At 38.5% G+C, this 14,430-nt stretch overlaps 1 protein-coding gene across 1 annotated transcript in view; it reads left to right on the top strand.

Moving 5' to 3' along the window:
* Positions 1–14,430, top strand: part of LOC117316957 (1-phosphatidylinositol 3-phosphate 5-kinase-like) — a 122,310-nt gene that overhangs the window by 33,003 nt on the left and 74,877 nt on the right. Inside the window, exons 14-19 of the mRNA XM_033871735.1 lie at positions 2,914–3,094; positions 4,421–4,600; positions 6,913–7,059; positions 8,218–8,347; positions 10,046–10,140; positions 12,092–13,114. Of these exons, the coding sequence (XP_033727626.1) occupies positions 2,914–3,094; positions 4,421–4,600; positions 6,913–7,059; positions 8,218–8,347; positions 10,046–10,140; positions 12,092–13,114 (1,756 nt within the window). The remainder of the gene's footprint in view (positions 1–2,913; positions 3,095–4,420; positions 4,601–6,912; positions 7,060–8,217; positions 8,348–10,045; positions 10,141–12,091; positions 13,115–14,430) is intronic.

Here is a 14,430-nt window from a genome sequence, read left to right as displayed (position 1 = left end):
GAACAGTTACGGTAAAACAACGAATATTATAATAATGCATTATATGCTAATTAGCCAAACAATTACAGTAAAACAACGAATATTATAATAATGCATTATATGCTAATTAGCCAAACAATTACAGTAAAACAACGAATATTATAATGATGTATTATATGCTAATTAGCCAAACACTGGAAAAACAACAAATATTATTATAATAATGCATTATATGCTAATTAGCCAAACAATTATGGTAAAACAACAATCTGATTGTAAAGCTGAGGACCTGACTCTATTTAAGGACTTCAGGGTCCCAAAACAGAAAACATTCAAAATTAAAACAAAAAGAGGAAAAAAAAACATTTCCTGTTCTGAAAAGATAACACCTATATGGTTCTGAATGTATATACTGGGGATTTTTAAGTGATTAAGCGATAAAAATTGTTCAAGCCAAATCCCTTGGTTCCCATTTGGCATGATGATGAGAAATTGTGTACTGTTTGTTTAAGGGTATCACAGAGCTCAAAGCCTATTTTAGTGGCCATGGCGCCTTAAATTCACCATTGTCGACCAGTTATCGACCTATAAGGCACCTGTGCGTGCATGGTCACTAAAAAATTGTGCAAATTTGCGATTTGATTAATCTTTCAAAGGTTGCAGTCGACGCTAAAATGATATTAACAATTGAAAAGTTACAGAGAGATGTTATACTGATCTAAAGAATTAAAAGATGTTATTTTAGAGTTAAGACAACTAGGTACTTTGGCGACTAACTTTTCTTATTGGCGCCTAGATTTTTAGGTCACCTGAGACAAAGTCTTAAGTGACTTATTCTAATCGCCTTTTGTCTGCCGTCCTCCGTCGTCCGTCATGTGTCCATAAACAATTTACATTTTCAACTTCTTCTCCAAAACCACAAAACCAAATTTAATGAAATTTGGCAGGGCGCTTCTATGGCTAAAGGTCAATTAAAATTGTGAATTATATGGTCCCCAACCCCCAGGGGCCTGTTGGGCGGGGCCAAAAAGGGTAAAATTGATTAAAACTTCAAAAATCTTCTTCTCTACTCTCAGATCTGATACAATCAAACACTCTTCATGGTTGAAAGGGTCTTAGGTGCTTTACCAAAATTGTGAATTTCATGACCCTGGGGTCTCATGTTTGCCCCTGGGGAGGGGGTAAACTTTACTATAGTTTATATAAGGAAATCACATTTTTGACTATCTATTATTTGTTGGATTTGTATTGGAATTTATTTTAACTTGATTAACATTATTAAATTTATTGGTTTACACATGTTGGCCCTGACTGACCCCCCAGGGGCTGATGAGCGGGGCTAAAAAGGGTCATATTGACTGAAATTTCAAAAATCTTCTTCTCTACTCTCAGATATGGTGGAATCAAGAATTCTTCATAGATGGAAGGGTCTCAAGTTTCCACTGGCTAGGGGATAAACTTTATTATATAATACTTTATATAAGGAAATCACATTTCAGACTATGATTTGTTGGATTTGTATTGGAATTCCTTCTAATTTGGCTAACAACATCAGCATGGGATAACAGTTTGATGGAATGTACATGTTGTCCCTGATTGAACCCCAGGGGCTGATGGGTGGGGCCCCCTAAAAAGGATCAAACTGACAGAAATTTCAAAAATCTTCTTCTCAAGACCCAAATGATTATAAGGTAGAATCAAATACTCTTTGTTGATGGAAGGGTCTTAAGGTGCTTTACCATGATTGTGAATTTCATGGCCCTGGGGTCTCGCGTTTGCCCCTGGGGAGGGTATAAACTTTATTATAGTTTATATTGGGAAATCACAATTTGGACTATTATTTGTTTGATTTCCATTGGAATCTATTCTGTATTAGAATTCATTCTAAAGTTTGGTATTATTATCAGCATGGGATGACAGCTTAATGGTATGCACATGTTGGCCCTGGCTGACCCCTCCAACTGATGGGTTGGGCCAAAAAGGGTCAAATATATTAATTGAAAGACTTCAAATCTCAGGTGACCGTTAAGGCCCATGGGCCTCTTGTATGACCACCTAGTAAAAATATCCACATTGAGTCCATGACCTTGAGATAGTCATTACATTTTCATGATTTTAAGCTCACTGGTTACGAGTAACCGAGAGCTAATGCTGTCACCCCGGCATTCGCGTCGGCCTCCGCGTCAGCCTCTGCGTCGGCATCCCACCCCAAAACTTAAAAAGTTTTTGGAGTAAGTTTTTTGGAAAGTTGTAAGTCCAAAAGTGTCCACCTCATGCCCTTCTAAATTGGTTTATACATTCATTAGAGGTCTAGGAGTGATATTATGGCAAAATCATGCAGAAAAAGAATTGTGATTGTTTTGCATTTTACCATTTTGTGGACTTAACTTTTTTTGCACCAAAACTCATTTTAAAATTTTGGGGTTAAGTCCAAAAAAATACACCTATCACCCTTCTAATTTGGTTATACATTCATTAGAGATCCAGGAGTGATGCTGTGGCAAATCATGCAGAAAAAATTGGCATTTTGTCATCTTGCTATTTAGTGGACTTACTTTTTTTGACACAAAAGCTCACAAGAAAGATTTTGGGGGTTAGTTTTGAAAAGCTTGTAAGTCCACACCCTTCTTATTTGGTTTATACATCCATTAGAGGTCTAGGAGCGATATCATGTGACATACAATTTCAAAATGACATGCTTATACATACATTAAAAATGAATGCATAGTGTGATTGCTGCCGCCGTGAGCTTTCACAATCATTGATTGCACTTGTTTAAGTTTAACTGGTAGGTAACTGAAAGTACAAAATGAAACCAAATGTCATTACATTGATGCATTAAAACAGCCCCCTTTGCTATTTCCATTCATTGGTACATTAGTTACATCAAATTTTCTGGAACTTTTTATGTCACATTGAGTCGATTTTATACAGGTCACTACATGATGACCACTTGCGCGGTCTGGTCAGTCAGATGTTGTGTGATGAAGGTTTGTCCAAATCATGGATGGACATTGTACTAGGAACCGCCCAGAGGGTCAGCAGATATGTTCACCCAGATGTCAAACATTCAGGTGACCACATGGACATCAGAAGATACATCAAGTTCAAGAAGGTGCTTTAAAGATTAATATTGGGTGATGATATCTGTAAGAGTTTAAAATTACTAGTAATTGGAGAAAACACAGTCGCTTACAAAAAATTACTAGTAATTGGAGAAAACATGGTCGCTTACAATAGATTACTAGTAATTGGAGAAAACACAGTCGCTTACAATAAATTACTAGTAATTGAAGAAAACACAGTCGCTTACAATAAATCACTAGTAATTGGAGAAAACACAGTCGCTTACAATAAATTACTAGTAATTGAAGAAAACACAGTCGCTTACAATAAATTACTAGTAATTGGAGAAAACACAGTCGCTTACAATAAATTACTAGTTATTGGAGAAAACACAGTCGCTTACAATGAATTACTAGTAATTGGAGAAAACACGGTCGCTTACAATAAATTACTAGTAATTGGAGAAAACATGGTCGCTTACAATAAATTACTAGTAATTGGAGAAAACACTGTCGCTTACAATAAATTACTAGTAATTGGAGAAAACACAGTCGCTTACAATAAATTACTAGTAATTGGAGAAAAGACAGTCGCTTACAATAAATTACTAGTAATTGGAGAAAACACAGTCGCTTACAATAAATTACTAGTAACTGGAGAAAACACGGTCGCTTACAATAAATTACTAGTAATTGGAGAAAACACAGTCGCTTACAATAAATTACTAGTAATTGAAGAAAACACAGTCGCTTACAATAAATTACTAGTAATTGGAGAAAACACGGTCGCTTACAATAAATTACTAGTAATTGGAGAAAACACAGTCGCTTACAATAAATTACTAGTAATTGAAGAAAACACGGTCGCTTACAATAAATTACTAGTAATTGGAGAAAACACGGTCGCTTACAATAAATTACTAGTAATTGGAGAAAACACAGTCGCTTACAATAAATTACTAGTAACTGGAGAAAACACGGTCGCTTACAATAAATTACTAGTAATTGGAGAAAACACAGTCGCTTACAATGAATTACTAGTAATTGGAGAAAACACAGGCGCTTACAATAAATTACAACTTGATTTGGAGAAATATACAATAAGTTAGTTTTTGTTGTCATTTTGACAAAGTGTGTTATACATTTTCCCCAATGAGACATTCTTATAGAATATACATATAATGACACCTCACACTTTTGAAAGAGAAATCTTATCTTTAGTTAAAGAACGGTGCTTTTAAATTATTATTATTTTTCTTTCTAAAGTTTTTTGTTGAGCATCTTGTGTGACTGCCACAAGAGAGATTCTTGTGAGCAATCCTTGACTGCATATAAAAAATGAGAAATATTAGGTGTAACTCCAATTGTTTATCCAGATTCCAGGTGGCAACAAGGAACAGACTTGTGTTATACACGGTCTGGTCTTCACAAAGAATGTGGCTCACAAGAAAATGGCACATCAGCTGAGCAATCCCACAATCCTCCTCCTCAAAGGCTCCATTGAATACCAAAGAGTGGAGAGTAAATTCTCCTCCCTGGAGCCTCAAATCCTCCAGGTAAGTCTCCTCCCTGAATCAGACACATTCCCTCCCTGTAGTCACTGAGTTAGACAGTCAAGTCAGACACATTCCCTCCCTGTAGTCACTGAGTTAGACAGCCAAGTCAGACACATTCCCTCCCTGTAGTCACTGAGTTAGACAGTCAAGTCAGACACATTCCCTCCCTGTAGTCACTGAGTTAGACAGTCAAGTCAGACACATCCCCTCCCTGTAGTCACTGAATCAGACAGTCAAGTCAGACACATTCCCTCCCTGTAGTCACTGAATCAGACAGTCAAGTCAGACACATTCCCTCCCTGTTGTCACTGAGTTAGACAGTCAAGTCAGACACATTCCCTCCCTGTAGTCACTGAGTTAGACAGTCAAGTCAGACACATTCCCTCCCTGTAGTCACTGAGTTAGACAGTCAAGTCAGACACATTCCCTCCCTGTAGTCACTGAGTTAGACAGTCAAGTCAGACACATTCCCTCCCTGTAGTCACTGAGTTAGACAGTCAAGTCAGACACATTCCCTCCCTGTAGTCACTGAGTTAGACAGTCAAGTCAGACACATTCCCTCCCTGTAGTCACTGAGTCAGACAGTCAAGTCAGACACATTCCCTCCCTGTAGTCACTGAGTTAGACAGTCAAGTCAGACACATTCCCTCCCTGTAGTCACTGAATTAGACAGTCAAGTCAGACACATTCCCTCCCTGTAATCACTGAATCAGACAGTCAAGTCAGACACATTCCCTCCCTGTAGTCACTGAGTTAGACAGTCAAGTCAGACACATTCCCTCCCTGTAGTCACTGAGTTAGACAGTCAAGTCAGACACATTCCCTCCCTGTAGTCACTGAGTTAGACAGTCAAGTCAGACACATTCCCTCCCTGTAGTCACTGAGTTAGACAGTCAAGTCAGACACATTCCTTCCCTGTAGTCACTGAATCAGACAGTCAAGTCAGACACATTCCCTCCCTGTAGTCACTGAGTTAGACAGTCAAGTCAGACACATTCCCTCCCTGTAGTCACTGAGTTAGACAGTCAAGTCAGACACATTCCCTCCCTGTAGTCACTAAGTTAGACAGTCAAGTCAGACACATTCCCTCCCTGTAGTCACTGAATGAGACAGTCAAGTCAGACACATTCCCTCCCTGTAGTCACTGAATTAGACAGTCAAGTCAGACACATTCCCTCCCTGTAGTCACTGAAGTTAGACAGTCAAGTCAGACACATTCCCTCCCTGTAGTCACTGAGTTAGACAGTCAAGTCAGACACATTCCCTCCCTGTAGTCACTGAATTAGACAGTCAAGTCAGACACATTCCCTCCCTGTAGTCACTGAGTTAGACAGTCAAGTCAGACACATTCCCTCCCTGTAGTCACTGAGTTAGACAGTCAAGTCAGACACATTCCCTCCCTGTAGTCACTGAATTAGACAGTCAAGTCAGACACATTCCCTCCCTGTAGTCACTGAGTTAGACAGTCAAGTCAGACACATTCCCTCCCTGTAGTCACTGAGTTAGACAGTCAAGTCAGACACATTCCCTCCCTGTAGTCACTGAGTTAGACAGTCAAGTCAGACACATTCCCTCCCTGTAGTCACTGAGTTAGACAGTCAAGTCAGACACATTCCCTCCCTGTAGTCACTGAGTTAGACAGTCAAGTCAGACACATTCCCTCCCTGTAGTCACTGAGTTAGACAGTCAAGTCAGACACATTCCCTCCCTGTAGTCACTGAGTTAGACAGTCAAGTCAGACACATTCCCTCCCTGTAGTCACTGAGTTAGACAGTCAAGTCAGACACATTCCCTCCCTGTAGTCACTGAGTTAGACAGTCAAGTCAGACACATTCCCTCCCTGTAGTCACTGAGTTAGACAGTCAAGTCAGACACATTCCCTCCCTGTAGTCACTGAGTTAGACAGTCAAGTCAGACACATTCCCTCCCTGTAGTCACTGAGTTAGACAGTCAAGTCAGACACATTCCCTCCCTGTAGTCACTGAGTTAGACAGTCAAGTCAGACACATTCTTTCCCTGTAGTCACTGAGTTAGACAGTCAAGTCAGACACATTCCCTCCCTGTAGTCACTGACTAAGACAGTCAAGTCAGACACATTCCCTCCCTGTAGTCACTGAGTTAGATAGTCAAGTCAGACACATTCCCTCCCTGTAATCACTGAATTAGACAGTCAAGTCAGACACATTCCCTCCCTGTAATCACTGAATCAGACAGTCATGTCAGACACATGTTGATTCAGCTTCTAATCTTTTCCAGATCTCTCCTCTTGATGGCAATATATTGTAACAGTTTCTCTTCTGTATTTTTCACAGGAAGAAGAGTTCCTGAGGAAAAATGTGTCCAAGATATCTTCCATGAAACCGAAACCAGACATTGTCGTAGTGGAGAAATCAGTGTCCCGCCTCGCTCAGAACTTCCTTCTGGCAACTGGAATCACACTGTTGTACAATGTTAAGCTGGTGTGTATAGATAGAGTTATGTGATGCTCCTTGTTGTAACTTCTATTGCCGTTTTTATTGGCTTTTCAAATCATCCTACATCTGTAGTCTGCTGTCTGTGGTCCATCTGTACGTCGTCTGTCTGTGGTCCATCTGTACGTCGTCTGTCTGTGATCTATCTGGCGTCGTCTGTCTGTGGTCCATCTGGCGTCGTCTGTCTGTGGTCCATCTGTACGTCGTCTGTCTGTGGTCCATCTGTACGTCGTCTGTCTGTGGTCCATCTGTACGTCGTCTGTCTGTGGTCCATCTGTACGTCGTCTGTCTGTGGTCCATCTGTACGTCGTCTGTCTGTGGTCCATCTGTACGTCGTCTGTCTGTGGTCCATCTGTACGTCGTCTGTCTGTGGTCCATCTGTACGTCGTCTGTCTGTGGTCCATCTGTACGTCGTCTGTCTGTGGTCCATCTGTACGTCGTCTGTCTGTCCAATCCTTGTTATCACCTTAGAAGTGCTTACCCTTGGTCCCTAGTTATTCCTATTGAATTTTGATTATGATCAGGAAAACAAAATGGCAATCAAGTGGCTATCTTGGATTTTGACAGTTTGTTCTCGCTATTTCTTGGAAAGTACTGAATGAATATTTCCTAAATTTTATAATGCAGGTTCAACTTGGTCCTATGTAACAGTTGTGCCCATTTTATTTTTATCTTGATTGGAAAAAAAATGGCTGAAAGGTGGCCATCTTGGATTTTGGCAATTCAAAGTTTGTGTTATCATTATTTCTTGTTAATGAATGAAGACATTGAAGGATATTTCTCAAATTTCACATGTACATATACAATGTAGTTTCCTTGAGTCCATAGGTTAATTAGTACATGTACCCATTCAATTTTAAATCTTATTAGGAAAACAAAATGGTAGACAGGCAGCCATCTTTGATTTTGACCATTTATTTCCTTTCCTCTATTTCTAAGAAAGTTCCTCTTAGGTTTAATAAGAAGATTGTCTTTATATTTAATCAGAATATTAATAGGAAAAACAGTTCTGCTACTAAAAAATGCTTATTGATATCACTGTAAGCCAGGCTACTATTGCTGTGATATTATAGCTAATCAGCTTTATAGTTTTTAAAGCTGTTAAACTCGGGTCTAACCACTGATTACAATGTTAATTGTTTATAGGCAGTGATGGAAAGACTAGAGAGGTTTACACAGGCCACTATCATCAGTTCCATCGACGGTATAGTCAGTGGACCCATCAACCTGGGCTTCTGTCACAGCTTCAAAGCCTGTAACTTCAGTTTACCATCAGGTAGAGTATCCCCATCAACATTAACTTCTATCACAGCTTCAAAGTCTGTAACTTCAGTTTACCATCAGGTAGAGTATCCCCATCAACCTGGGCTTCTGTCACAGCTTCAAAGCCTGTAACTTCAGTTTACCATCAGGTAGAGTATCCCCATCAACATTAACTTCTATCACAGCTTCAAAGTCTGTAACTTCAGTTTACCATCAGGTAGAGTATTCCCCATCAACATTAACTTCTGTCACAGCTTCAAAGCCTGTAACTTCAGTTTACCATCAGGTAGAGTATCCCCATCAACATTAACTTCTGTCACGGCTTCAAAGTCTGTAACTTCAGTTTACCATCAGGTAGGGTATCCCCATCAACATTGACTTCTATCACAGCTTCAAAGCCTGTAACTTCAGTTTACCATCAGGTAGAGTATCCCCATCAACATTAACTTCTATCACAGCTTCAAAGTCTGTAACTTCAGTTTACCATCAGGTAGGGTATCCCCATCAACATTGACTTCTATCACAGCTTCAAAGTCTGTAATTTCAGTTTACCATCAGGTAGAGTATCCCCATCAACATTGACTTCTATCACAGCTTCAAAGTCTGTAACTTCAGTTTACCATCAGGTAGGGTATCCCCATCAACATTGACTTCTATCACAGCTTCAAAGTCTGTAACTTCAGTTTACCATCAGGTAGGGTATCCCCATCAACATTGACATCTATCACAGCTTCAAAGTCTGTAACTTCAGTTTACCATCAGGTAGGGTATTCCCCATCAACATTAACTTCTGTCACAGCTTCAATTCCTGTAACTTCAGTTTACCATCAGGTAGGGTATCCCCATCAACATTGACATCTATCACAGCTTCAAAGTCTGTAACTTCAGTTTACCATCAGGTAGGGTATCCCCATCAACATTGACATCTATCACAGCTTCAAAGTCTGTAACTTCAGTTTACCATCAGGTAGGGTATCCCCATCAACATTGACTTCTATCACAGCTTCAAAGTCTGTAACTTCAGTTTACCATCAGGTAGGGTACCCCCCATCAACATTAACATCTATCACAGCTTCAAAGTCTGTAACTTCAGTTTACCATCAGGTAGAGTATCCCTATCAACATTAACATCTATCACAGCTTCAAAGTCTGTAACTTCAGTTTACCATCAGGTAGAGTATCCCTATCAACATTGACTTCTATCACAGCTTCAAAGTCTGTAACTTCAGTTTACCATCAGGTAGGGTACCCCCCATCAACATTAGGTATAATTGAATATATGTTGTAGGTATAATTATATATATGTTGCAGGTATAAATTGTATATGTGTGTTGTAGGTATAATTGTATATGTGTGTTGTAGGTATTATTGTATATGTGTTGTAGGTATAATTGTATATGTGTTGTAGGTATAATTGTATATGTGTTGTAGGTATAATTGTATATGTGTGTTGTAGGTATAATTGTATATGTGTATGTTGTAGGTATAATTGTATATGTGTGTGTTGTAGGTATAATTATATATATATGTGTTGTAGGTATAATTGTATATGTGTTGTAGGTATTATTGTATATGTGTTGTAGGTATAATTGTATGTGTTGTAGGTATAATTGTATGTGTTGTAGGTATAATTGTATGTGTTGTAGGTATAATTGTATATGTTGTAGGTATAATTATATATATATTGTAGGTATAATTGTATGTGTTGTAGGTGAAAACAAGACAATGCTCTGTTTTGATGGATGTGCAACTCACCTGGGCTGTACCATTTCATTGAGAGGAGGGTCAAGCAGTGAATTAAAGCGGGTAAAATAAGATTCACATCACTACGCTTTTAATTAAAGACTGTCATACATGTATCTTATTTGATTACAGAGTATTTCGCTTTTTGAAATTCAGTAATTATCCTCCGCGAAATGCGTTTGCAGGGGATATTAAATTGGGCTCCGTCGGTCCGTCGGTCCATCCATCCCTCCGTCCGTAAACAATTCTTGTTATCGCTATTTCTCAGAAAGTACTGAAGGGATCTTTCTCAAATTTCATATGTAGGTTCCCCTCGGTGCCTAGTTATGCATATTACATTCTGAGACCATTTGGAAAACAACGTGGCCGACAGGCAGCCATCTTGGATTCTGACAATTGAAGTTTGTTATCGCTATTTTACAGAAGGTACTGAAAGGATCTTTCTCAAATTTCATATGAAGGTTCCCCTTGGTCCCTGGTATTGAATTTTGGGACCAATCTGAAAACAACATGGCTGACAGACAGCCATTATCGCTAAATCTTAAATTTTATATATAGGTTCGCCTTGTTTGAAAAGTACTAGAGGGCTGTTTCTGAATTTACACAGATTAGTAAGACTTAGAGGAAGGGAAAAGTAGAGAAAAGAACAATCTGACATGGAACGTGGGCACCAAGATCCCTCTGGGATCTCTTGTTTCTGTCACCATGGAAACTTAATCAAAAATACCAAATTACTGTTTCCTTTTGTTTCCGGGCTATAACTCATAAAACGTTCGACGCAGCTCCTTGAAACTTTCTGTATATATCAGACTATTGCCCTAGTTGTGCCTTTTGCTATTGCGGACCTTCCATTTTCGGTATTTTTTCTGTCACCATGGAAACTTAGTCAAAAATACCAAATTAATGTTTCCTTTTGTTTCCTGGCTATAACTCCAAAACAGTTCAACGCAGCTCCTTGAAACTTTCTGAATATATCAGACTAGTTGTGCCTTTTGCTATTGGGACCTTCCATTTTCGGTATTTTTTCTGTCACCATGGAGACTTAATAAAAAATACCAACTTACTGTTTCCTTAATAACTCTTACTTTAAGCTTGATATATACATGTATTTGGGTTTTCATACCAATGCGGGGCATGGGGGATAATGCAAAGCTTTGAGGCTCCTTGTTATTTCTTGAAATTAAAGCTACATGAAGTACATGGTAATTCCTAGAAGCAATCTTCCAATATTCAATGTCAACCTTTAACTACATCATTATAATGACACAAATTATCACTGATATACAACCAGATCTATATACAGTAACATGGACACTAATATATTCCTTATGGAGTTTGATGCATTGGTCAAAGGACCGCCGTGGCCGAGCGGTTAAGGTGTCCCGACACATTATCATTATAGCTCTCCACCTCTGGGTTGTGAGTTCGAAACCCACGTTGGGCAGTTGTCTGGTACTGACCGTAGTCTGGTTGTTTTTTCTCCAGGTACTCCAGCTTTCCTCCACCTCCAAAACCTGGCATGTCCTTAAATGACCATGGCTGTTAATAGGACATTAACTTAAACAAAATAAACCAAACCAAACAATGGTCAAGCATTCAGTGTCAGCTGGAATCAGTTCTTGCATAAATTCATCATCAGAATTTTGTTGGAATATGATTTCAATTCAACGGAGATATTCACTGAATTATCTTGTCCATGTTGTATTTTTGTTGCATTGTTGAATTTGAGGTTGGGCAAATACTGTCAAAAATGTTTAAAAAAAAAAAAAAAAAAAAAACAAGTCGCAAAAATACGAGAAAAAAAACCAAGTCGCAAAAATGATGAGATCAAGCAATAAAAGTCAAAAGATATCACAGTACCTGTCGGAATTATTTATCAAAACTTAAATCATTTTGTGTTTTTGTTGATGTGTACAGAAAAGAACACAATTAAAAAAAAAAAAAAAAAACACAGCGGATCATTAAGTTTGTTAAGTTGGCATGAAATGAATTAAAGCTAAATTCTTTTTTTCAGATAAAGAAGATCATGCGACAAATTATCTATGCTGCATACACTTCTCAGCTTGAAATCTCCCTCTGTATGGACGAGTTTGCAATGCCTCCAGGACATCTGGACAACTCAACAGGTGTGATTGACAGCACAGACTCCCCTGGTGGGGTAGACAACAGTGATGCCATTCAGGAGTGGGTGGAGTCAACTGTAGAAGAGGGAGGAGCTAATGAAAATGTGGGCAGTAACAACCAAGAAATGGGAGTGGCTAACCTTGGAGGAGTTGATTGTGATGAGGGCTCTGGTATGACATGTGATGATGACAACAAATGTGACCGGTATCCTCAGAGGATCGCGATAGAAAACACAGCAGATGACTTGGAGGCGTGTTCTGAAAATCAAATTGACAATGATATGTCTCACACCTTAGAGAGCGAAGAAAACCTTTTTTTAGAAAAAGACTTGAAATCATTAGTACAGGAAGGAAAAATAACATTCACTTTAGGAGAAATAAATAGTGATAGTGAAAAGGAGAAAAATGACAATAATGAACAGGAGAAAAATGTTGAGAATTTGGATAAAAAAATGGAATTATTAAGTAGTGATGTAGTTGGTCGTAAAACCTCGTCGTCTGAGATCATAACTGATCAGTCAGACCCTCTTCACAATTTTGAGAAAAATCAAGACGATACAATTTTTCAAAGCTCCATTACGCTTCAAGAGAAATCTCAGAAGCGTTATCAAAAATTCCGAAAACTATTGAACGAGGTTTTGCTCAGTACTTCACCCTTTGTGAAATACGATGTGCCTTTTTTGGAATCAGAATCGGGAAGTGACTGTTGTTCCCGAAAGTATTTTGCGCATATTGATGAGCTGTACTGGTCGAGTCGCTTTGACCCGACTAGATATGATGTTCGGAGGTCCCAGAAATACCACGAAGGGGAACAGCCTCCGAAACCTCTGATGTCGTGGTCAGACGTGGAAGTGATGGAAGCACATCCCTTCATATTGTCAGAGCTCACCTCCATGAGTAGGAACAAAACTGAGGTAGGTACCATCATCTGTTAATGGTCACACTGCTGTCTAAACTGTCACAGGAATACGTTCTACTTTCACTTTAGTATTGAATATCACAGGAATATGTTCTACTTTCACTTTAGTAATAGTTATTGTTAAACCACTGCTGTACATTCATGTTTAGTACCTACTGTCACTGTGACAGTTACATGTACATGTTCTACTTTCACTTTAGTATTAAATGTCACAGTAATATGTTCTACTTTCACTTCTAATATTAAATGTCACAGTAATATATTCTACTTTCACTTTAGTATTAGTTATTGTTAAACCACTGCTGTACATTCACTTTTAGTATCTACTGTCACTGTGACAGTTACATGTACATGTTCTACTTTCACTTTAGTATTAAATGTCACAGTAATATGTTCTACTTTCACTTCTAGTATTAAATGTCACAGTAATATATTCTACTTTCATTTTAGTATTAGTTACTGTTAAACCACTGCTGTACATTCACTTTTAGTATCTACTGTCACTGTGACAGTATTATGTTCTACTTTCACTTTAGTATTAAATGTCACAGTAATATGTTCTACTTTCACTTCTAGTATTTAATGTCACAGTAATATGTTCTACTTTCACTTTAGTAATAGTTGTGATGCAATTTGCAAGTTACAGTCTTTTCTTCAAATCAGCATATTAACCTGGTCAGGATACATTTAATTCATACTGTATATATAGGTTGTATATAGGCCCATGTGGCGCATCATCCCTTCAATCATCATCAGAGTTGATTAGATATGTAACATCAACGGAGGAGATACAAACAATGTTGTTTTTATCCTTATGTCCTCATATTTTAGGAACCTGAAGTTTCTAGTACTGTATACCTGGTAATTTTCGCCCCAGGTTATTTTCACCCTTGAGCAACACAAAAGATATTCGCCCCATTTTAATTTTGCCCTAAACTACCTTTAAGAAATATTAATGTCTTTTCCTCGTTCACAATCTGAGAATTCCGGAATTCTCGATAAATTGCACTCGGAACACTCAGGATTTATCGAGTTCCCCCATTTTCTTTTCTTTGCATATCCCGCTGAGGTGTGAAATGTAATCAGGTGTGAAATATACAACGTTTACCTGTGTTCAGATTAACTTTTAGCCTATATTGATTCAAATAGTATCAGGTATGCATGGTCGATGTTAAGCAAACACGATGAGTGGTAAGTTCACCGTGCCGTGACTAATTAGAAGTCTACTGACCAGTGTTTTCTTTTGTTAATTTGTCATCGATGGAAGCCACAAGCGACGATGAACTCATCAAATCAGTCTTCACAATGGCA

The sequence above is a fragment of the Pecten maximus genome, chromosome 18, assembly GCF_902652985.1.
Source record: "Pecten maximus chromosome 18, xPecMax1.1, whole genome shotgun sequence".
Taxonomy (NCBI): Eukaryota; Metazoa; Mollusca; class Bivalvia; order Pectinida; family Pectinidae; genus Pecten; species Pecten maximus.
The sequence above is the reverse complement of the archived record's forward strand: the minus strand, read 5'-3'. Positions and strand labels throughout refer to the sequence as shown.